This window comes from Cynocephalus volans, chromosome 12 (assembly GCF_027409185.1).
Source record: "Cynocephalus volans isolate mCynVol1 chromosome 12, mCynVol1.pri, whole genome shotgun sequence".
Lineage (NCBI taxonomy): Eukaryota > Metazoa > Chordata > Mammalia > Dermoptera > Cynocephalidae > Cynocephalus > Cynocephalus volans.
The window spans coordinates 86,673,287-86,698,948 of NC_084471.1; the positions used below are offsets into that span (position 1 = coordinate 86,673,287).

General features: G+C 39.9%; 1 protein-coding gene across 1 annotated transcript in view; it reads left to right on the forward strand.

The window, feature by feature from the left end:
* The first annotated feature begins 5,748 nt into the window (after window positions 1-5,748).
* TM7SF3 (transmembrane 7 superfamily member 3) overlaps window positions 5,749-25,662 on the forward strand; it is a 49,998-nt gene continuing 30,084 nt past the window's right edge. The window contains exons 1-4 of the mRNA XM_063074787.1: window positions 5,749-6,043; window positions 20,200-20,354; window positions 23,850-24,000; window positions 24,678-24,798. Of these exons, the coding sequence (XP_062930857.1) occupies window positions 5,953-6,043; window positions 20,200-20,354; window positions 23,850-24,000; window positions 24,678-24,798 (518 nt within the window). The 5' untranslated portion in view covers window positions 5,749-5,952. The remainder of the gene's footprint in view (window positions 6,044-20,199; window positions 20,355-23,849; window positions 24,001-24,677; window positions 24,799-25,662) is intronic.

The following is a 25,662-nucleotide window of genomic DNA, read 5'->3' on the forward strand; positions in this document are numbered from 1 at the left end:
CAGCGTCTCTGTTTTCTACCCATTGGATGCCAGTAACAACTCCCCCACTCCGGTTGTGACAACATGAAATATCTCCAGATATTTCCAAAATGTCCCCAGGGGTGGGGGTGTGTGGCAAAATTGCCCCCAATTGAGAACCACTGGTCTAGCTCTTTCCTCATTCTGGACCTTTCTCACAGCAATTCTTTCCTGCTGTTTAATTTGTACACTACCTTTTTAAGTTTTACCCTTTTCATGTAAATTTTGTGAATTACTAGAGTCCACACGGACCTCTTCTTTTTCCCTTTCACGGTTTTGACACTTTTTCAGATGGCTTTTCATTTGTTTCTCTTGCATACCCAATTGGATGTGAGTGAGGAAAACACACACAGACCCCGATGTGTTTTTTCCTATGGTTTTACTCAGTAACAATCATCACAGAAGACTGAGTTCTGAGACCAAACGAGTGGGTTTTTCCCCCATGTACCAAGCAATTCTGCAGTGGACACCAGCTGGGTGTCCTTTAATTCAATTCCAATACTATATACCTGTAGATAGTGTCAGACCCCAAAGTACTGCTCAGTCCCATAAGACTATCCCCACCCCCACTTCAGACACCAGATGCAAACTCCAGGTTGTTTTACCTGTGCTTGTGAAGGACCAGCTATAAGTTGAGGTTTCTACAAGCCCCTCCCCCCTCTTTAGGCTCGGTTAATTTGCTTGAGCAGCTCACAGAACTCAGGGAAGCTCTTATGCTTGTGGTTTAGTATAAAGGATATTACAAAGGATACAGATGGAGAGATGCATAGAACCAGGCATGGGGGAAGGGGTGTAAAGCTTCCATGACTTCTGTGGGCTCTCCACTCTCCAGGAACCTTCATGTGTTCAGCTATCTGGAAGCTCTCTGAATACTGCCCCTCTGGTTTTCATAAAGGCTTCATCACATAGGCATGATTGATTAAATCATTGGCTATTAGTGATCAACTTAACCTTCAGCCCTTTTCCCCTCCCCAGAGGATGGAGAGTGGGACTGAAAGTCCCTGCCTTGGTCTTCAGGATGGGTGACTATCCCCAACCTGAAGCTACCCAGGGGCTGCCAACCATCAGTCAACTCATTAGCATATAAAAACACAGCACCCTGGAGATTCTAAGGATTTTAGGAGTTGTATGCCAAGAAAAGGACAGGAACCAGAACGAAGACCAAATACATGTTTTACAATATTACAGGATCTTGTGTTTTTAAGAGCAGGAACTCAGTATTGTATATCTCATCTTTTAAACACATAATTTTGGAAAGTACTGTCTTTTAAACTTTATACTATTAAAAGTTTAAAACATATGCAAAAGTGGAGAGTATAGTGAACCTTCATGCACCTGTTATCCAGCTTCAACAATTACCAGCGCACAGCCAATCTCATGGTAAGTACTTTAGTTTTTTGACAACTTTTTAACTTGACATTCTAGACACCTTTAACTACCTTTATTGCTTACTCAGGCACAGTTTATTAAGAATCTAACATATTTCAAGCATTGTGGTTACTAGATGCTGGGAAGAAGAGGAGGGAGGGAGGGTAGGAGAAGGTTGGTTAATGGATATAAAATCACCTAGATAGGAAAAATAAGTTCTAGTGATCTATAGTAGTGGTAGGCATCTATAATTACCAATAATTAATAGTATGTTCTCAATTGGCTAGAAGAGAGGAGCTCAAATGATCTCATCACAAAGAAATGATAAGTTTTTGATAATGAATATGCTAATTACCCTAATTTGATCAGTACACACTGTATACATGTATTGAAATATAACCTTCTACCCCATAAATATGTACAATCAATACATCATGTCAATTTAAAAATAAATTAATTAATTTAAAAAATAAAATATTTCAAGCACTGGGCTGAAACACTATAAATAAGCACTTGCTACACTAGACTCCTTGCAATTCCCTAAACATGCTCTATTGTTTCACACTTCTGTGCAACCCGTATAAAATACATATAATTCTCTCTTTCTTGCATGAAATACTCACGCTTGCATCCATACCTCCAATTAGTTCTTTGGTATTTGTCAGCTCTCAAACCATACTGAAGACACCTCTTTCTTTGTGAAACCTTTCCTGAACCCTGACAGTAGGTTAATTGCTCCCAATCTTTACCACAATCATTCTTTATATTTCTGTTACAGCACTTTTGCATACTGAGGTTCAATTATTCATACATGACTCAAAATCACTCACTAGGCCATGAGCTACTTGCAGCCAGGAAACATTTTGTTTCCTTATTTTCAGTACCCAGCACCTAGCCTGGCACACAGAGGCCACTGAATGCATATTTACAGACCAAATGAATGAATTTCCTAACAATACTTTCCATATAATGGTTACTAAACAAGGATTTATTGAATTTAATTTAATGAGCAGTCAAAATAATGTAAATTACTACCCACAGGAAGAGCATAAAAGTTAAAAAAACAGAGAATGCAGGTGAGATTAGAGTGGGAAAGGATAAATGGGCAAGTTTCACATAATCATTCCTGCCTTGCCCCTGGATTACTGCTCTCATCTCCTTTTAAGGTGTGGGGTTTAATCAAAAAGCTAGGATGGGTTTTTTCCCTTCCCTTTCTTCCTTCCTTTCTCCTTCCTTCCCTCTCTTCCTTCCTTTCTTTCTTTTCTAAATTTTAGACAGACTTTAAGCCTGTAGTTATGCATATCTTGGATTTGGGAATCTTTTCAGTTCCTGCATTTCCTTTCAATACATAGGAAAAACAAGCTCATCTGCAAAGCCTCTGAGCCTGCTTGCTTCTCAGGACTTCAGTGGAACTCTAACATGAGCAAGGAATCCCAGCCAATCATCCTCCCGAGCTGTCACAGTATCTGGGAGCTAAGGTAATGAGCCCTTCTTCAGATTGCTGATAGGTCTGTCATCAGTAAGCATGGGGAACTGCAAAGCACAGGTGGGAAGGGGTGAGAATGGGGTTAGATCAGGGAATTGAAATTAATTGTTTGGCCAGTATAGAGGAGTTTGGTTTTAGTTGCAGCAAGAACCTGGAGAGGTAGACAGGCGCTATATCATGAAAAGCATTACATGTCATACTTAGGAAGATGGATTTTTATCCTGAATGCTTTAAAACCTTTAAAATTATGTGTATAGGGGCAGGCCGGTTAGCTCAGTTGTTTAGAGAGACACCTTGTAACACTAAGGTCAAGGGTTCAGATTCCTGTACCTGCCAGTCACCAAAAGAAAAAAAATAATTATATGTATCTTTTTAAAAATTATATTCTCTTATCCAAAATCAATACACTTTCAATGTAGAACTTTTACATAGAAGCATGTAAAGAAAATTATTCTTAATTCAACCATCTGGAGATAACTATTTAAAATATTTTGATACATGTTTTTTCAACCCATCTTTCTATGCACATAACCATGAATGTATATTTTAAAAGAAAACAAAATAAGCCTCGTACTGTATATATTTATTCCCTTGTAAGTTGCCTTTTCATAAATACTTCAAAATTAATCAGTTGCCTTTTAAAACATAAATAAAGGGCCACATGGGATTCTATTACATGGATGTATCATAGATTATTTAACTAATTATTTATCATTGGGCATTTAGGTTGTTTTAGATGTTTTTGCTCTTATAAATAACACCTTGATAAACATTGTGTACACTAATTTTTATATGAGTATCTAATTACATACTTAAATCTAAAAGTGGAATTATTATATCGAAGCTATGAAAATAAGGTTTTAAAAAAATTTGATGCAGATTATGCTATAAATAAAGTTATATCAATTTACACTCCCACTAGCTCTATCTGAGAATGCCTTCTGAGCTCTTTCATCCACACTGGTTGTTCTTATTCTTTTAAAATATTTACCTTTTAGTTTGTTAATTTAATTTTTTTGTATACTAGTGAGACTGAACTATTTTCATGTGTTTATCGGCCACTTGTATTTCTTTTTTGTATGAAGTTTCCTATTCATGTCCTTTGCCAATTTTTATTCTTTGGTCTTCAAAAAAAAAAATCTTTTTTGACTTTCATAAAATTTAAATATTTATGTAGCCAAATCTACCAATCTTCCTCTATGGTTTCTTCCTTTGCTTCTTTGCTTAGAAAATTCCTCCCATTCTGAGATCAAGTTGTTTAAAAAATATACATTTTCTTCTAGCTCTCTTATTCTTTTTATTACTTCGATATTTTATTTCAACAGTTAGTGTGAGAGAGTTCTAATCCTCTCTGCTCAGTACAGTGCAGCTAATCAGTTATTAGAACTGTTAAAGAAAAATTATTCAATGACACTTGTTAAAACACAGTAAGGATGACTTTATTCAGAGCTACGGCCATAGATATAGGGACCACTGCAATGGGAGTCTTGCACTGCGGGAGAGAGATGGGCCTCAACTCCAAACACAGCACGGGCAAGTGGGAATTTACAGCCAAGAAGCAGGTCCAGCAGGGGAGGTGTGGGTGGGGTGTGTTCAGGGAATGGAAATTACTAAGAAGAAACACCTCGGGTAAGGGGGATTCTGGCTAAACCAACCTAACAGGATTCTTGTTGAGAGGGGCCAGGGTGAGGTGATCAGACATCACCTGGGGGTTGATGGAGAATGAGGAACCTGATCAGATACGGAGGTGGGGGGGGGGGGTTCTGGCTAAATAATCTGTTTTAGCAGGATTCTTAGCTAAAATTGGATTTTACAAGGAAGTGCACAAACAGGCCTAGCAGAAGATTCAGAAGGCTGACTAAAGTTTGGCCAAGCAAAGAATCTTTGTCAGAACACAATTTATTGAATAGTCTATCCACTGAGTCAAATGCTACCCTTATCATAAGCGCTCCTGTCATCTTCCTGGGATTTCATCTACTGAGGGTATAGGAATCGGGGCATGTGGGAGAGTGACCAAACACCATAGGAATAGACAGAGTTACCAAAGGTGTGACACTTCGGATCAGGCAGTGGAAGGACAGAAAGGAGTTGTGCCCGATACCATTGTGGTTATTGCTACAGACTGCTAGCTTAGTAGTGGACTAAATGCACAGTAATTTCCAAGATATATTTGCTCATTAAAATACATCACTGAAAAACTTAAAAAGCAGGAAAGGAAAGGAAAGCAGGCCAATTTTCCAAAACAACTGTGAGTCTATGAATCTATTCCCACAATGATTTCGCCAGCCATCGGTCACATGGACTACTGTCCCTTTAACAGCACTCAGGTATGAGATTTGAGAGGGGAAGTTCGGATTGAGGTGGTGAGTCTTCGAGGATATTTCGCTTAGAGAAAACAAAACTTTATTTTTAAATGTGGTTCGCATTCCTGGCGCAGTAACCACTACAGAAACTGGATTCCCCTGGCATTTTTATACTAACATCAGCCTTCTTAGCTACGGCAAACGCTACAGGGGGAAACAGTTTTCCATTGTTGCAAAAATCGCAACAACAGGGGTTGAAGGAGCACCGGATTCCTCTTTTTTGCTGTTGTTGCAAAGGACCGTTAAACCCGGGAACAGGAGCCTGGGGACGTTAGGCCGCAACAGAGAGTTATTTTGTATTCTAACGGTGCTTTCGTAAGTGGAGAGATAGGAAAGCGAGAAGTACGGGTCTCACCCCAGCACTTGCTGGGGACTGGGGGCTGGGAGCTCCCGCGCGCGGGGAGGAGGCGCGCGCCGCCTGGAGACGCCCCCAGCGCCGCCCCGGCCCGCGGATCGGCCGCGGTGACGTACGGAGTGGCCGGGGACGCGGTGCGGAGAAGCGCGCCGGGGTGAAGTGCCGGAAGAGGAGAGCTGTCGCTGGGGCCCGGGCTCACGCGGGCGACAGCGGGGCTGGCGGGTGCGCGGCGGGTGCACCCGGCGGGCGATGGCACCCGGCGCGAGCGCCCCGAGGTAGCGCGGGCGAGGTCGCGGGGCGCCGGCGCGCACACCCGCTTCCCTCCCCAACCTTGGCATTGGCCTGGCCCGGCCCAGGCAGCTATGGGGCTCCTGCGGCTGCTGGTCCTGGCGGTGTTGGCGTCGGAGCGCGGGGTGGCTGGTGGAGCCGAGACGGTCGGGAACTCCAGCAGGGGTAAGGTCGGGGACGCCTGGCTTCTGCAATCCAAAATTGCCTTTGCATTTCTTGCAAGGTCAGAATCCGCCTGGGGTCTGTCCACCTAGCAGGGGAGGTGGTGAGTTCAGGACTGGCACGAATGGATCAGAGTCCTTTCCTGCAGTGGAAACTCCCATTGCTAAGGAGGCGTTACTGTCAACCCCCTAAGTGAGGCTGGGGAAATGGGAAGAGGTAAGCAATTCTTTTTTTCAGACACATTATCTCCTTTTGGGAGCAGCCATGTTTGTGGCTTTAATTTAACATACGAAAGCGCCCCTTTGCTACCTAGTGACATCTGAACTTCTGGACAGCGAAGCTTGGCGATGAAATAAGGGCTTTATGATTGATGGCCCTCCAGGCTGCAAGGGGGCTTTTACACTCCTAAATCTAGATGCTTTTCACGTTCGTTACGTTCTGCAGAATTTGAGAGAAAAAGTGAACTCAGAATGACACTTTAGATGGTAGGTCATGTGCTTGGTCAATGGGTTTTAGCAACAGCTCGTGGTTTGTTTATATGAAATGTAAAAAGCACTGATTGTGCTTGGTTGACAATCATGTGCTTTTCAGTGAAGTTAAGCTCATTCTCAGTTTTGTTTTGACCTTAAGAGTCTAGTTGCCATTCCAAAACAAAATATTTTCTGCATAATATGATTGTCTTTCTAAACCTTTGAAAGCCCTGTGCAAACTGAATCCTAGAATCTTAGTATAGGACTAAGGCCAAAGCTGAAAAGGACAAATCATATTTTTGCAGAAAAACCTTGTTTATGACAGGGCACTAACATTTGCTGCGTGCCGTATGTGCCAGGTGCTCTTTGTGTGCGGTGTTATTTAATCCTCACAACCTTCTGAGATAATATTGTTCTCACCTGGAAGAGAATGAAGCTGAGGCCCAAGAGTCTCATTACACATGGGAGCAGCTAGTAGGAGCACAGACAGGATTTGAACCCAGATGTGTCTCCCTGCAAATTTCAGGGTCCTTCCTCTTCAGTAAAGCTGCCTTCCTGTAAAAGTACAGTATTCTTGCATAGCATGGTGCTTTATGCATAATCCTTCTGTGAATCCTCATTCCTCAAAATAGCCTTATGAGAGAGGTAGAAGAGGTGCTAGCTCCATTTTAACAGGTGAGGAATTTGAGAGATTGAGTCTGTAGTTGAACCAGGCTAGCCCCTGAGTTAGGAGGGCTGAGCTCCAGACCTTTTTATATCTAGGTTGGTGTTTTAGTATTTAATATCTAGAAATTTTTACACAAAAGTTGAGAAATGTGAGTAATGATTTGGAGATTAATGTTTTTTCAGACACTATTTCTTGCCTCTTTTCTGTGCTTATAGCACTGATATTACGTCAACAACATTATTCTTTTTGCCTTGCGTTAGTGTTCTTTGCAGGTAGGGACAATATGTGGGGACTTAACTGCCGAGTGGTAATAAAAGCTGATATTTTCCACATCTGTCAGTGAAAAAATCTGACATATGGAATTAAGGAAGACTTAGTTCAGGACTTGCATGTCTTCCTGGAAAATGGCTGGATTGCTGTTTGATGATTTTGGTAATGATACAAACTGAAGAAATTGAGCAACTGCTGTAATTTAGGAAAATTTACCCAGCTTGAAGAGGATGAGCTAACTTGCACAACTTGTGTATTGGCTTGAATGCTAGGTGAGTCTTTGAAGGTGGCAGATCCAGTTCCTAGAATGTTTGAGGAAAGTGCTTTCTGTGACCAGCTGGGCACAGGAGATGGATCGTACATTTAAATAATTTTCCTTTTTCTTGGAGTCCCAGTTCTCTGCTACCCTTAACATCTTTCTTGATGGTTTTAAATTCATATCCAGTAACTCACATGGAATTAAATGGCAATTGGAGTTGAGAGGAGAGTGTCATTTGGTCACTCCAGTGTTTGCGCTATGGATAGTACTTTTAGCAAGGTAGCAGCTACTTGTGTAGTTAGGTGCAAGTGATCTCTTTGTCTCAAAAGTATGTGAGAAGGTAGTATGTTCATTTTTGTGTTTCCTTTTATCTTTTAGGGCTAATGAAAATTAGAAGATAAAAATGAGAAATTGGGAGGGGCAGTTGAATGTCGGCTAGCCCAAGTAGCTGAACTACTTTTGTTTTTAATATTCCACCTGAAGGGAATTATGAAGACTAAGCTTTGACAGATCTCTCATAGAATTTGGTTGTCGTGTTGAAGCACAAACAATGGAGGGACATTTGAGGTAAATTTTAGTAAAATAAAGAGGAAGAGTTGGAAATTTTTAAGGTTGCAACACAAGGATTGGATTGGGAAAGAGAAAGGAAAAGATTAGTATTAGGCAGCTGTTTTTAGAGTGGAATTATTGGAAAGAAAGAGTGACTCTGGGTAAGACTGGAAGAGAGGTATGAAAACTAGAAAAAAGTCCTCTTCTGTGGCAGAAAATGTTTTCGGCAGAAAAAGCAGAGCCACCACTTTTTAGACTAGGAGAGCTACAGCGCGAGTAAGTATTCCATCTTGTTGGTGGCCATTTGCTCTGTAATTTCATGTGATGTGCTTTTTGTCCTCCCACTTCCCAAGTCATGAGATCTAATTATGCCTCATAAAATGCTTCTAATGAATCCTTTTCCAGATGGCTTAGAGGTGAAGTTAAGTTCCTGTTAACTTCTGCAGGGTGTATTTTGGGTACGTGTCTTCTTTTGCCAAGTCTGTTTTTGTGAGTAGAGATTAAATGCAGTTTCTGCCAGATTGTGGTGTTACAGTTGTCTTGACTTGCAGTATCTTTTCATTGTCACTCTGTGGAAGTCTCTTTCTCACCTTGATGTTTATGATGTGCTGGACATTTCTGTCCCCTTCTTCCCATTGGTTTATTTGTAGGACTTTTTTTTTTGCCTATTTTTTTTTTTTTTAAATAAGGAGAGGAGCCGCTGAAGCACTGGAAAGGTAATGGAAGTTAATGATGCCACTGTAATGTGTAGCATTGAACAGTTAAAAAAAAAATGTTTCCCGTTCATTTGATACTTTCAGCAGCCAAGTGATATATGCAGCACATTAACCTCCATTTTACCATGAGGGAACTGAAGCCCAGAGGAAATTAATTGCTTGCCTGGGGTCACATAGTTCAACCATTATTTAACAAACATTTACTGTGTGCCAACTAGGTGACTGGTACTGTACTAGGCACCAGATCATCAAATATGACAGAGCCCTGCACAGCCAGGAGTCAAACCACAACTGGTTTGATTAAAATGCAATCCTCTATAAAAATTGTGAAATGACTATTTGACTGCCAAGGTGGTGTTGCTAAAGTATTTTCACACAGAACTTAGGTTAAAGATAGCTAAAAATAGGAGAAAAAAATGTATTTATCCTTCCCTTATTCATCAAACATTTTGTTAGGAGTTCTCAAACCCGTCTGAACATTAGAATAATCTGGAGAAAAACCTGGCTGAATGTTAGAATAATCTGGAGAACTTAAAAAAAAAAAAAAGTGTATCGGTCAAGAGACAACTAGGAATTGAAATTTAAAAGAAAACAATAGAGTTTCAAGATGGCGTTGGCTGCGGCGGCTGGCGCGGAGTAGCTGAGGTGGAAAAGGCGGCCACTGGGCCTCAGGCAGCCGGGAAACTTGTGGACCTTCCTCTTGCCATCTCTTAAGGGAGGACTGCAGCTACTGGCCGGTCGTGGGGGGTGATCGCCACTTTGCCCCCCAACAGGAGAGGCTGCCTCACTTACAGGCAACAGCTTTGAAGTGTGGAGCAGGAAAAGAACTGTTTCTTAGCTGCAAAAGCGAGTCTCGAAACAGGGAACACGGCACCAGGGCTGCTGTGGATGCAGCCAGGACCCCAGAGGCCAGGGCCGCGCTGAAGGCGGCCAGCTGCCCTATTCAGGATTCGAGGTTTCAGGCCGGCATTAAAGAAGATTCCTGGGAGCGCCCGAACCACGCCGCGACTGAACAGCCCGAGGCGGCAGCTGCCGAGAACACGGAAGGCGACAAACCAGAGACAGAGTGAGCGCCCGACCTGGCACAGCACTGTGAGTGACCCCTGGTCCAGCTCTGTTCGGGGGGTGGATGCCCACGCGGCTCCCGCCTGCATCACCAGGCCACTCACCGCCCTGGTGCTGCCCCCATTTTCCCAGGTGCGGGCAGCTCCGCCCTGCTCGGCCATCACTGAGCCCTCCCACTTTCTTGGCCTGGTGCCGGGCTTTCCGGAGCCTGCGGGCCGGCCTCCTCTCCCACTCCCTCCGCGGTTCTCTGCAGGGCTGGTGGCGTGGGGCGTCCCGGGCCAGTGTTGGGAGGGCAAGGAAGTACGGGCGGGCCGACTGTCATTCCACCACACCCTGGACTCCGGCCCCTGGTAAACTTCCTGTTACTGGGAGGCAGATACCATCTCTGCGGCCACCAGTTTGGAAAAAAGCCTAACGAATTTCTGGTTGGGAATAGTGTGGTAGGAGAGTTCCCAGGTCCGCTTGAACCTGCCAGAGAGCAGGCTGCAGGCGGGCGCTAGACTCAGTTTATACCGGGGGGATACAAAGGTGACCAAGACCTGAGAAAGATCTACACAGTGCTACAAAGGCACCCAGAGAGACCGGTCGTCTGTGCCTAGCAGAAACCTGGTAGACTTCCTGGGCGAGGCGGTGCCGAGCAGGGTCTTGAAGGCCCAGCTGACAGACAGAGGGTTGCAGAAGACACACCCCAGCCCAGCACAGTGCGCACAGAGGGGGGAGACGTGTGGCCAGGGAGGCGGAGACTCGACAGAAACCACATACCCGGTGGGGTCGCCACTGCACGATCTAACAGCCTGGGCCAGAGCACACGGAACGGGGAGAAGTCCTGCACAGGAAGTGAAAGCTCAACAGAGATCACACACCCTGTGGTACGTGATCCACCAGCCCAGCAGAGTCCAAGCTGACCAGAAAGGTGGCTCCCCGGAGAAGCCCAAGACCCGAGGCAACCACACACACAAGGCACTAGAGGCCAACTGAGCAGTCACGGAGGGAGTCATACCAAATTGGCAACCACAGCAAAATCCTAGTTAGTCATTAGTCTCAAACCAGTGGACTGTGAAACCCCCTGCCACAATGAATAAACACCAAAAAAAAGATACCAGAAATACAAAAAATCAAGAAAGTACACCACCAAAACTTAATAAATCTCAAACTCTAGATCTTATAGAACAAGAAGCCCTTGAAATAACTGACAAGGAATTTTGAGTGATAATTCTAAGGAAACTGAATGAGATACAAGAAAACTCAACTAGACATCATGATAAAATTAGGAAAAGTATACAGGATCTGAAAGAGGAAATGTACAAGGAAATCAATGTCCTGAAAACATATGTGGCAGAACTTGCTGAACTGAAGAAGTTATTTAGCGAAATAAAAAACACAATGGAGAGTTTAACCAGCAGGCTTGTCGAAGTTGAAGAGAGAACCTCTGAACTTGAAGATGGGCTGTTTGAAATAACACAAGCAGACAAAAAGAAAGAAAAAAGAATCAAGGACATTGAAGAAAATCTGAGAGAGATATCAGACAACCTTAAGCGCTCAAATATCCAAGTCATGGGTATTCCAGAAGGGGAGGAAAATGGAGATTCCATTGAAAACATATTCAACAAAATAGTGGCAGAAAACTTCCAGGTATAGGAAAAATCACAGATCTTCAGATCCAGGAAGCTCAATGATCTCCAAATGTATTCAACCCAAAAAGACCTTCTCCAAGACATGTCATAGTCAAATTGGCAAAACTCAGAGACAAAGAGAGAATCTTAAAAGCTGCAAGAGAGAAGCGTCAAATCACCTATAAGGGAGCCCCAATCAGGTTAACATCAGACTTTTCATCACAAACCCTAAAAGCTAGAAAGGAATGGGATGATATTTTCAAAATACTAAAAGACAAAGATTGCCAGCCAAGAATACTCTACCCTGCAAGGCTATCCTTCTGAAATGAGGGGCAAATAGTATATTTCTCAGACAAACAAAAACTGCGGGATTTCACTACTACACGACCACCCCTACAAGAAATCCTCAAGGGAGTACTGGGTTTGGTTCCTGAAAAATAACTACCACTGCCATAAAAACCCAAGAAAAATCTAAACCCGCTAGTATAATAAAAATGGCATTCATGAAGAGAAAACAAGCTAACAAAACCACTATCTACAACCTAAGGAACCACCAAACAAAGAAACCAAACAGTAAGTCAGAAAGCAAGGAACAAAAGACACCTAAGACAACAAAACAACCAATAAAATGCTAGGAATAAATCAACACCTTTCAATAACAACTCTTAATGTAAAAGGCTTAAATTCCCCAATCAAAAGACACAGACTGGCTGACTGGATCAAAAAGCAGGACCCAACTACATGCTGCCTACAAGAGACCCACCTCACCCATAAAGATTCACACAGACTAAGAGTGAAAGGTTGGAAAAAGATTTACCATGCAAACAGAAAAGAAAAACGAGCTGGAGTAGCTATTCTTATATCTGACAAAATAGACTTTAAACTAAAAACCATAAAAAGAGACAATGAGGGACACTACTTAATGATAAAAGGACTGATCCATCAAGAAGACATAACAATCATAAATATGTACGCACCCAATGTTGGAGCAGCCAGATTTATAAAACAAACTCTATTAGACCTAAAGAAGGAAATAGACACTAATACCATAATAGCAGGGGACCTGAACACCCCACTGTCAATATTAGACAGATCATCTAGGCAAAGAATCAGTAGAGAAACACAAGATCTAAACAAGACTCTAGACCAATTGGAATTGGCAGATATCTACAGAACATTCCACCCAACAACCTCAGAATATTCATTTTTCTCATCAGCACATGGATCATTCTCCAGGATAGATCACATATTAGGTCACAAATCAAGTCTCAATAAATTCAAAAAAATTGGAATTCTCCCATGTATCTTCTCAGACCACAATGGATTAAAACTAGAAATTAATAACAAACGAAACTCTGGAAACTATACAAACACATGGAAATTAAACAGCATTCTACTTAATGACATATGGGTCCAAGAAGAAATCAAGCAGGAAATCAAAAAATTTATTGAAACTAATGAAAACAATGATACATCATACCAAAACCTGTGGGATACTGCAAAAGCAGTATTGAGGGGGAAATTTATTGCATTAAACGCTCACTTCAGAAGAATAGAAAGATGGCAAGTGAACAACCTAACACTTCACCTTAAAGAACTAGAAAAACAAGAACAATCCAAACCTAAAGTTAGCAGACGGAAAGAAATCATTAAGATCAGAGCAGAACTGAATGAAATTGAAAACCAAAAAACAATTCAAAAGATCAACGAATCAAAAAGTTGGTTTTTTGAAAAGATAAATAAAATTGACAAACCATTAGCATGGCTAACAAAAAAAAGAAGAGAGAAGACTCAAATAACAAAAATTAGAAATGAAAAAGGCGATATTACAACTGATTCATCTGAAATACAAGGAATCATTCGAGACTACTATAAACAACTATACGCCAACAAATTTGAAAATCTGGAGGAAATGGATAAATTTCTAGACACACACAAGCTCCCAAAACTGAACCGTGAAGACGTAGAAAATTTGAACAGACCAATAACAATAAAGGAGATTGAAGCTGTTATCAGAAGGCTCCCAACAAAGAAAAGCCCAGGACCAGATGGATTCACAGCAGAATTTTACCAAACATTCAAAGAGGAATTGACACCGATTCTTTACAAACTATTCCAAAAGATTGAAACAGACGCAAATCTCCCAAACTCATTCTATGAAGCAAACATCATCCTGATACCAAAACCAGGTAAAGATATAACCAAAAAAGAAAACTACAGGCCGATATCCTTGATGAATATAGATGCAAAAATCCTCACTAAAATACTAGCAAACAGAATACAGCAACATATACGAAAAATTATTCATCACGATCAAGTGGGATTCATCCCAGGGATGCAAGGTTGGTTCAACATACGCAAATCAATAAATGTGATACACATATTAATAAACTCAAACACAAGGACCATATGATCATTTGATAAAGTTCAGCACTCATTCATGACAAAGACCCTCTATAAGTTAGGTATAGAGGGAAAGTATCTCAACATAATTAAAGCCATATATGCCAAACCCACTGCCAATATCATCCTGAATGGGGAAAAGCTGAAAGCTTTTCCTTTAAGAACAGGAACTAGACAAGGATGCCCACTCTCACCACTCCTATTCAACATAGTGTTGGAAGTACTAGCCAGAGCAATCAGAGAAGAGAAGGAAATAAAGGGCATCCAGATTGGAAAAGATGAAGTCAAACTGTCCCTGTTTGCAGATGACATGATCCTATATATCGAAGAGCCTAAAACCTCTACAAAAAAACTGTTGGAATTGATAAATGATTTCAGCACAGTAGCAGGATACAAAATCAACACACAAAAATCAGTAGCATTTCTTTTCTCCAATAGTGAACATGCAGAAGGAGAAATCAAGAAAGCCTGCCCATTTACAATAGCCACCAAAAAAATAAAATACTTAGGAATTGAGTTAACCAAGGATGTGAAAAATCTCTATAATGAGAACTACAAACTACTGCTGAGAGAAATTAGAGAGGATACAAGAAGATGGAAAGATATTCCATGCTCTTGGATTGGAAGAATCAACATAGTGAAAATGTCCATACTACCCAAAGTGATATACAAATTCAACGCAATCCCTATCAAAATTCCAAAGACATTTTTCTTAGAAATGGAAAAAACTATTCAGACATTTATATGGAACAATAAAAGACCACGAATAGCCAAAGCAATGCTGAGCAAAAAATATAAAGCTGGAGGCATAACACTACCTGACTTTAAGCTATACTACAAAGCTATAATAACCAAAACAGTATGGTACTGGCATAAAAACAGACACACTGACCAATGGAATAGAATAGAGAATCCAGAAATCAGCCCACACACTTACTGCCATCTGATCTTTGACAAAGGCACCAAGCCTATTCACTGGGGAAGGGACTGCCTCTTCAGCAAGTGGTGCTGGGATAACTGGATATCGATATGCAGGAGAATGAAACTAGATCCATACCTCTCACCGTATACTAAAATCAACTCAAAATGGATTAAGGATTTAAATATACACCCTGAGACAATAAAACTTCTTAAAGAAAACATAGGAGAAACACTTCAGGAAATAGGACTGGGCACAGACTTCATGAATACGACCCTAAAAGCACGGGCAACCAAAGGAAAAATAAACAAATGGGATTATATCAAACTAAAAAGCTTCTGCACAGCAAAAGAAACAATTAAAAGAGTTAAAAGACAACCAACAGAGTGGGAGAAAATATTTGCAAAATATACATCTGACAAAGGATTAATATCCAGAATATATAAGGAACTCAAACAACTTTACAAGAAGAAAACAAGCAACCCAATTAAAAAATGGGCAAAAGAGCTAAGTAGGCATTTCTCTAAGGAAGATATCCAAATGGCCAACAGACATATGAAAAAATGCTCAACATCACTCAGCATCCGGGAAATGCAAATCAAAACCACATTGAGATACCATCTAACCCCAGTTAGGATGGCTAAAATCCAAAAGACTATGAACGATAAATGCTGGCGAGGCTGCGGAGAAAAAGGAACTCTCATACATTGTTGGTGGGACTGCAAAATGGTGCAGCCTCTATGGAAAATGGTATGGAGATTCCTCAAACAATTGCAGATAGATCTACCATACGACCCAGCTATCCCACTGTTGGGAATATACCCAGAGGAATGGAAATCATCAAGTCGAAGGTATACCTGTTCCCCAATGTTCATCACAGCACTCTTTACAATAGCCAAGAGTTGGAACCAGCCCAAATGCCCATCACCAGATGAGTGGATACGGAAAATGTGGTACATCTACACAATGGAATACTACTCAGCTATAAAAACGAATGAAATACTGCCATTTGCAACAACATGGATGGACCTTGAGAGAATTATATTAAGTGAAACAAGTCAGGCACAGAAAGAGAAATACCACATGTTCTCACTTATTGGTGGGAGCTAAAAATTAATATATAAATTCACACACACACACACACACACACAAAAACCGGGGGGGGGGGAAAGAAGATATAACAACCACAATTATTTGAAGTTGATACGACAAGCAAACAGAAAGGACATTGTTGGGGGGGAGGGGGGAGGGAGAAGGGAGGGAGGTTTTGGTGATGGGGAGCAATAATCAGCTACAATGTATATCGACAAAATAAAATTTTTTAAAAAAAGATAAAAAAAAAGAAAACAATAAATTGACAGTAGCATCAGGAAACATTAAATATTTGGGGATAATTTTATGGGATATGTAAAGACCTCTACAGAAAAAACTGTACAACAGTCTTGAGAAAAATTGAGGAACTAAGTGAATAGAATATCTCAGATTCATAGGTTAGAAAATTCTATGTTTTAAATTATCATTTCTCCCTAAATTAATCTATACATTCACTGCCATCCCAATCAAAATCCCAACAGGGTATTTTATGTAGATATTGACAAACTGATTTCTAAAGTTTATATGGTAATGGAAAGGGTCACAAATACTGCAGCTGAGACCGTTTTGAAGAGGAACAACACATTTGGGGCAGAAATTGAGACAGTGTAATATTGGTGTCAGGACAGATAAATGAGCCAGTGGAATACCATTGAGAATCCAGAAACAAACACATGCTCACCTGAGTTAGGTGAAAGGGAGAACTGCAGAGCAGTAGAGCAAGGGTGGTCATTTTCATGAAGGTTGCTCTGTCAAATAGCTATACATATGGAAAAACGAACCTGGACCCCTTTCTCACATTGTGCATAAAAATCATTGTCAAGTTGATTATGAATTATGAAAGGCAAAACAGACTTCTAGAAGTTAACGTGGGGAAATGTATCTTCATGATCTTGGAATATGTTGGCTAAGAGTTCTTTAAAATGATACAGAAAGGACTAATCATAAAGGATAAACTTGAGAAGTTGGACTAATTGACATTAAAACTTCAGTTAATCTAAAGGTAACAAGAGTGAAGATAAGCTACAAGGGTGGGAGAAGATATTCGCAACACATCTCTGATAGAATACACGTATCTATGAAATATAAAAAACTCCTCAAATTCAAGAAGGACAGACAATCCAATTTTTAAAACTGGATTGAAAAGACTTGAACAGACTGTTTCACAAAGAGGATATCCAAATATCCAATAAGCAAAACGAAATGTTCTTAATATCATTAATTAGGGAAATGCAAATTAAAATCACAGATACCACTATACACCTGGCAGAGAAACTGATGATACCGTGTGTTAGTAAGACTGCTGGGCAACTGGAATATTTTCCCACCGGTTGATAGGGGTGTAAATTGGCAGAACTATGTTGGAAGACTGTTTGGCAGTGTCCACTAATGCTGAAGATAAGAATACCCTATTACCCGATAATTCTACTCATAGGTTCTGCCCAACAGAAATGGGTATATACATGCACCAAAAGACATGTGCAAAAAATGTTTGGAGTTATTAATAATAACTCTAAGCTAGAAATAATCCAAATGTTTATTACCAGTAGAACAGATAAATAAAAAATATTCATTTTTATGACGTATGCAACAATGGTAATGAGTGAATTACAGTTACTTATAGCAGCTGGAATGAATCTTACAAATATGATGTTGATTTTTTTAAAAAGCCAGACACAAAAGAATTCATGCTGTAAATTACATTTAATTAAATCACCAAAACAGGCAGTTCCCCAGATTAAATTCCTAGTGTTTGAAGTTAGGATCATGGTTCCCTCTGGGGAAGATGTACTGATTGGAAGTTACCACAAGAGGACTTCTAAGATGCTAGAGTGCCATTTCTTGACTTAGGTGATGGTTTCATGGATGTGTAAACTTTGTGTATTTCTCTGCATATAATATTTGTTTTTTAATTGATACCTGGACCTTACCCCCAGAGATTCTGATTTAACTGGTCTGAAGAGGGTCCTAAGCAGCAGTATTTAAAAAAAAAAAATCACCTCCATGTGATTGAAATGTACAGCCAGGATGTATAATCACTGTCAGCCAGAATGACTAGTGCTTTGTACTTCATAAATATTTGCCAAATAGGGAAAATGAGAAAAAAAGAGAAAAACTGAAAAAGTAATCTAGAAAAGTCAGGGTGGTAAATGAGTTGAGTGCTTTGGATAGTTAGGGGGTGGAAATTCAATTAACTCCTAGGAAAACTGATACTGTGTAGTTTGACAGACCAGAATGGGTGGTATTTTTAAGACTTGGGAGATGGATAGTAGATGGTACCAAAATTAAAGTGAAATATATGAAACATTTTTAGTGGCATTTACTGAGATCCATTTACTTTTATCTGTAATTTGGTTTCCTAATAAAATAATCATGATGATGGGAATGACTGGAAAATATAAAAATATTTTTCTTGTTTCCCTTTAACACACACACACACACACACACACACCTTCACATTTTCCAGACTTCCTTACTCAGATTCTGTCAGCCACTCCCTAATGTTTTTACCTCTATTCTGGCTGAAGTTGGGTCCATATAAAATGTAAAATATCTTTCTGATTACATAAATGGAGGAAATATACCATCTTCATTTGTTGTAATTGTTACAAGTATTAAAATTTTAGAAATTCAATCATAACCACAAATAACCTTTTTTTCTATCATCAATTAAAAAATTTTTTCTATCATCAATTTTAAAAATTGCATTGAGTTATAAAGGTAATAAAGCATCACAGAGCTTGGGAAAATTTATAGAGATTAATTATTATTGTAGTCTTAGCACTATTTGTATGTTCTTTTTGTCTTTCCTTCCACAGGTTAACCATTCTTGATGGTTTTTTGTTTTGTTTTGTTTTTAATTGTTCAGATGGAGTATTTGTATCTTTTAAAAAAATATTGAAAATTGGCCTTCTTGGGAAATGGTACATAAAAATGTATTTTTAAGTTTTTAAGTTATTTAGTATCTGTAATGTTTTCTTTTATTACCTGCTGACTCTAATTTCCTTCTGAAATAAAACATGATATTTCCACTGTGGGACTTGGGTGAATTATAATCTTTTTGTCATCAACTCCTTTTCATCTATATTAAATTTAAATCTTTTTTCCTGTTTTTCGATCTGAACCCCCAAGACTGTTTATGTAATGCTTGGGTGCTCTGCTGCTATTTTTGCAGAGATCTGCTGATTATAAGGAGGGGGGTGAGGTGGGAATCCAGGACCACACGGAAGTAAAAGCAACCTAATTTAGTGGTTTACTTGAGAATTAGACTGGAAAAAGAAAGGACTGGTGTGCAGCTGGAAGAGAGACATGTGCACAGAGTGAGTGAGTGAAACACACCCAGACAGTGGAGGCAGGTACTCAGAAGGGAGAGGCCTAGCTGAGGTGTTGGAAAACTATTCTTGTTATAACTGATCTTTTACATGGACTTTGAGCTTGATCCTTAAACAAGCAAACAAAAAATCCCTTTTCCAGAATGCCTGTGGTTCATGACTGTACGTGAAGTGACTGGTGTGGACACCACAAGCATTTTTGCCAATGTTGATGGCACCTTCCTTTGTGAATTAGGAATTAGATTTGTGGATACAATCCCAGTTTGACAGATGAGGAGATTGAGGCTTAAGGAAATTAAGTGACTTTCCTAAAAATCACAGAGCTAGTAAATGGTAAGATTAAATTGAAGCTACCTGTGTCCCTCCCTCCAGGCTGGGCTGATGTTAGAATTCACTATTTGGTACTGTTCTTTAATCCCAGCGCATTCACGATTTTTAGTAGTCTTACAGGGTCATTCATCCTTAAATTCGGGTACTCTGTTTCAACGAGAATTGTTGCTGCTACCAGATGGGCAATTTTTCTGGGCTCTGGAGCCCATCCTCAGTATCGTTCACATCTTTTGAAATACCTTTCTTCGATTTTAGTTCTCAGTTCCACCACTTCCTAGCTAAGTGGCCCTGGGTGGGCTGCTTCACCTTTTAGGATTCATTGTCCTCATCAGTGAAATGGGCGTAATAGTACTATTTACCTCCAGGAGTTTTTCTGAGGATTAAATTAATATTCCACATTTGTTTATGAATGTGATGTCTACAAATTGATATGAAAGGTACAAATGTTATAATGAAAAATTTCTCCCACTGTAGGTCTTCTTGAATTTTCGATGGGGAATTTTAGATACTTCAAGCTCAACAGGCTCTTTCCAGAGGAAGCTATTTTGCGTCACATTTCGAGCAATGTGACTTTTCTTATTTTCCAAATACACTCACAGTATCAGAATACCACAATTTCTTTTTCTAAGGTAAGTACAAAGAATTATTTCAGTAAAAATTATTTCCATATTTTTGGGTCTTATATTTAATATATGCATTAGCATTTGATGTCTCTTTATGTTTAAGACTTTTTATCTTAAATCTAAAAAAAAAATCAAAATTGAGTCCTCTCAGGTTAGTGATGGAGGCTGAGGAAGAGGTGTGTCACAGGCCTTTCTTGAGTGTGGTGGTCTCTGACATAAAGAGGAGGTGATAGCAGAGGGGGTGGAGGGTAGGTACCCTGTGCCAAATGTCTCCTCTCTGCGGCTAACTTTTCTCATGATCTCCCACCTTTTTTTTTCTTACTGTACTGGGTCCTTAATAATTTCTACCTGAGAATATATTCTAATGGGTTTTCATTTTTGTGTAGCTATTTAGTGTTGAAGCTCAGTAAGATTCCTATAGGATCGACTTTATTCTTTGGAGTCTCTCATGCAAACAAAAGAATTATAACACTCAGTTCATCCAGCCCCGTGCTGTTCTTCCAGCAGTGTTAAGGACTCTGTTATAGACATCATTGCTAAACTCCTTAACCTCAACCTCAGCTTTGCAAAGCTTTTAAAATGCCCTGGATTAGCTTAAGCTGTTAAGGATCTGCCATTTATGGTAAACTTTTACAAATTTTTTTACAAGAGTATTTCAAAAAGTTTGTGGAAAAATAGAATTAAAAGATAATATGAATCTTTCTGTAATTTTTTTTTTTTTTGGCTGTTGGCTGGTGTCAGGATCCGAACCCTTGACCTGGGTGTTGTAACACCATGCTCTGACCACCTGAGACCGTGAACTTTTTGAAGTACCCTCATATGTGACTCCTTAGACTAATAAATGTATTTCACTATGTATGAAGTTACACTTCTATTTGTCCTAAGCCTATCTTATAATATTCTGGAATTTGATAAACAAAACTGTCTTAACCCAGTTCATATGTAATGCTATAGGCTTTGCTCATACTATCTTTCCTAGTATTTTGTATTTTTTAATTTCTGCCTTCCCATCCTTACCATGAAGGTTTTGCAATTGTGTATGTATTGGGATGGGGCGGGGAAGATAGTTAATAGATCAGAAATGAAAGAGTTCGTCTAAGGAAAAAGAGGAAAGGAAATTGTGTTAATTGCAGGAGATAACAATATCTTACCCATAGGTTGATTTTGCCTGAGTTCTTTGCAGCCAGAGCAGAAAGTAAAGCATGTTAAATTTCCTGAAAAGGAGGAAGTATGCCAATTTCTCAGGGAAGGCCAAGTTTTTTCTGGCACTAAATTTAAAAGAAAATTTCCTATTCAGGCTCTTACATAGGAGACATAGTAAAATTGCATATAGGTAATTTCCTTTTTTTTTTTTTAATGCTAGCTCAGTTTAAAACATTTTTAATTGACAAATAATTTCCTTCTTAATGACATCACAGCAAAGACAATGTTTGGAGAAAAAGAGAGAGGATGAGGGAAAACAGCATTTATGTTTATTGAATGCCTACTATGTGTTGGGCTAGTGGTTCTTAAGCTCCTGGGGCCATAGACTATTCAAGGCAATGGACTTTCTCCCAGGCAAAATTTATGATTTCATGGGGGCATATGTGTATAATTTCATGGAGACCTCTGAAAACTCAGTGGGAACCACAGGCCCCTGGTTAGGAACCCCTGTGTTTGGTTTTCCATATAGTTAAATCTCAAAACAGCTCAACAAAGTGGTTGTAATACCTGTTTCTATGTCTGAGGAAACAGCTTGGTGTGTTAGTTCGTTTTCTGTTGCTTGTAACAGAATATCTGACACTATGTAATTTATAAAGAAATAAAATTTATTTCTCACAGTTTGGAGGTTGGGAAGTCCAAGGTTGAGGGGCACATCCAGCGAATGCCTCCTTCCTGGTGGGGACTCTCTGCAGAGTCCTGAGGTATCACATGTGAGGGAGGAAGAGTCTCTTAATGTGCTCACTTGCTCTCATAAAGCCACCATTGCCACTCCTGTGATAACTCATTTATCCATTAACCCATTAATTCATGAAAGGCCTAATCCATTCGTGGGGACAGAGCCCTCATGATCCAATCACCTCCTGAAAAGTCCCGCCTTTAAAATACCATAGTTGGATTTCCCACAGTCTTAACACTGTTACAATGGGGATCGAGCTTCAATATGAGTTTTAGGGGAACATTCAAACTATAGCACTTGGATAAAGGGATGTCAACATAACTAAAACGTGACAAAAGAGGCCTGGATGAATGGCATCTTGGGTCTCAATTTCTATGCAGAAATGATTTTAGCTATCCTAAATTATTATAGTTTTCATTTCTTGGGCTGCCTTTAGTTCCCACTATGTACACTACTTAGAAGATGCTGACCAGAACTGCACGTGGTCTATGTGGAGAATTGATTTTGTTTCCCGTGCCCTCCCTGATGAAGCATGGTACTTTGGGTTTTTTGGGTCATCATAGCAGTTGGTTCTTTGAAGCTATCGATCCTACAGTTCATCAATTATTATTTGAGTCATTCTCCCTCATGCTTGTCAAATTGAAACTGATCTGGTACTTCTTTCTTCCCATTTCCTTAGCTTTAAGAGAACACCCTGAATCTATTACCCCTTAGCTTTCATTTTATTATTCAAAAAGCTTTCCAAGCAAATGAGAGTGGGGGATGGTGGAGGGGAGGGGTACGAGGAAGGATTAGGAAGGAGCACAGGATGCTTTTTGGGGTGATACATATTATCTTGATCATGGCAATGGATTTACAGGTGTCTACATGTATCAGAACTTACCAAATAGGATAATTTATGTGCAGTTTATAATATGTCAATTATAACTCAATTAAAAAAGCTTTCTAAAAACTGTGAACTCCTTGCGGGCAGGGCTCATGTTTTTGTCTTGGTGGTCTCAATACATAACATAGTAAATTTCAATTCAGGTGAATTGAAACGCTTGGGAATTTCACTGTGCATCTGCTATTCCTGGTCAAAGATCACAGTTAAGGACTGAAGGTGTGTATCCCCCCAAATTCATATGTTGAAATCCTAACCCCTAAAGTGTTGATACTAGGCACTGTCCTCATGCATGGTGTTAGCGCCCTTATCAAAGAGGCCCCACAGAACCCCTTTCCCCTTCTGCCATGTGAGGAAGTAGCCAGAAGTTGGCACTCTGCAACTTGGAAGATGGCCCTCACCAGAACCTGAACGTGCTGGCACTCTGATCTCAGACTTCCAGCCTCCAGAACTGTGAGAAATACATTTTTGTTTATAAAATACCGAATCTATGATTTCTTCATTAAAGCAGCCTGAACTGACCAAGACTATCATATATTTTAAAGAGTTCTTCCATGTGCATGTGCGGGCACATGAACAAAATGATAAAAAGAATTCTCTATTTAAGGAAGGTCTATTTTTTTTTTTTTCCTTTTTCTTTTGGGAACATTTGGAATAGGACATGCATATTAAGTAGGATCTGGAATATATATATTTTGCTTAAGACCCTACTCATGATGACTTTTCTTCCTAATTGCAGACTTTCCTTCCCAATAACTCGGGAACAGGCACTGACAGAGGACTGGTTTTCATTCTTAGACCAGAGCAGAGCATGTGCAGTTGGCACTTGGAGACTTTAGATGCAGAGCCGGTCCAAAATGTGGCCATCCCACTCTCCTACTCAGAAAGAGGTAACCTTTCTGTCTTCAGCTCCCTGTTACTCCCTGGAATATGGGATGTGATTATGAAAACTTAAGGGAAATTATAATCCTATTAAGATTGTTTATCACAAGTACAATTTGTTTAATCAGAAATATTTTAATAGCAAGGGAGCTAGAAAATTATCATGATGACGGAAAACTCAGGTACTGACTAGGAAAATATATTTATTCACTCAAAAAGCATTTGGGGAGCCCCTGGAGAAGAGCAGAAAGGCAAGATATAGTCCTTAACAGTTTAGTTGGTTATTCTAGGCAGAGGAAGCAGTAAATTTAATGTCATGAAGAGCAGTGTATTTGGAGAATGGTGAGCAGTGGGTATGGCTGCAGCCAGGGTACGAAGGGGATTGTATACAATCTGGGCGGTGCCTCAATTGTATACACAGAGACCAACGGACCTGCAAAGCCTAAAGTATCCACTCTCTGGCCCTTTACAGAAAAGGTTTGCCATCCCCAGCTCTAAGGCCCTTGACCTCAGTTAGCTTCACCCTCTTTAACCTCAGTTCATGGGGTAGTATAAAACTCCAAGCTTTAGGTTTATATTTAACTTCTGTTTGGGAAGTTCTTCTAAGGGTAGAGTTCTGTTTTTCTGAGTATGATTTGGTTATATAAGAATTCTTTGTTTTGTAACTTCCCTATTTTTCATCCAGATCCTATTCCTGGAGGCTGTAATCTAGAGTTTGATTTAGATATTGATCCTAACGTTTACGTGGAGTATAATTTTTTTGAAACAACTATCAAATTTGCCCCAGCAAACCTAGGCTATGCAAGGTATGTCTTTCTCCTAGCTCCTAAAACTGTTTCTGGAACATACATGACTAACTGTTGTGTAGATTCAATGAACTCTCTCTAACCCGCAGTTCTGTACAGTAAAATTGAATTGTTTAATTTTGGGGGGGATTGGTGTAATTTAAACCTCATTACTAATATCTGAGCTGTCATTTATAGTTAATATTTTCCCCTTTCATTCTTGGGAACTCTTTTTATTTGTAGAATCAGAGTGACCTTGGAAGTACATCCTAGTTTTTATAAAGCATTTTAACTATAGAAAACACTGTAGTTCTGAAACATCCTTATATTTTTGTAAGGGTTTTATTATTTTAATTAGAACTTTGCCTCAGTTTCTATGTGAATAGTAATGATAGCCAACATTTGAGTAACATTTGGTGAATGCTCGTGGTACAGCATCCCAGACAATGCTGGGTCTATGTGTTCTTTGTCATTTACTCCTAACCATTTTATGAAGAGGGGGCAATTGCTCTTATTTTACACAGAGGTTCCCTAGAGCTTAATGAGGTCAAGGTCTTGCCCACACGCATGCAGCTGGCAAATGGCAAAGCTGGAATTTTACTGTAGGCCTGATGACATCAGAATCTGGTTATTTAATTGCCCTTGCCTCTCAGTGTGTCTTAGTTCATGCTGCTGTAACAAAAGACCATAGACTGGGTGGCTTCAGCAATAAACATTTATTTCTCACAGTGCTGGAGGCTGGAAGTCCAAGATCAGGGCGCCAGCAGGGGTGGGTTCTAGTGAGGCCCCTCTCCCAGGTTGCAGACTTCTTCTTGTATGTTCACATGGAGGAAAAGAGCTAGCTAACTCTCTGGCTTCTTACGAGGGTACGAATCCCATCCAGGA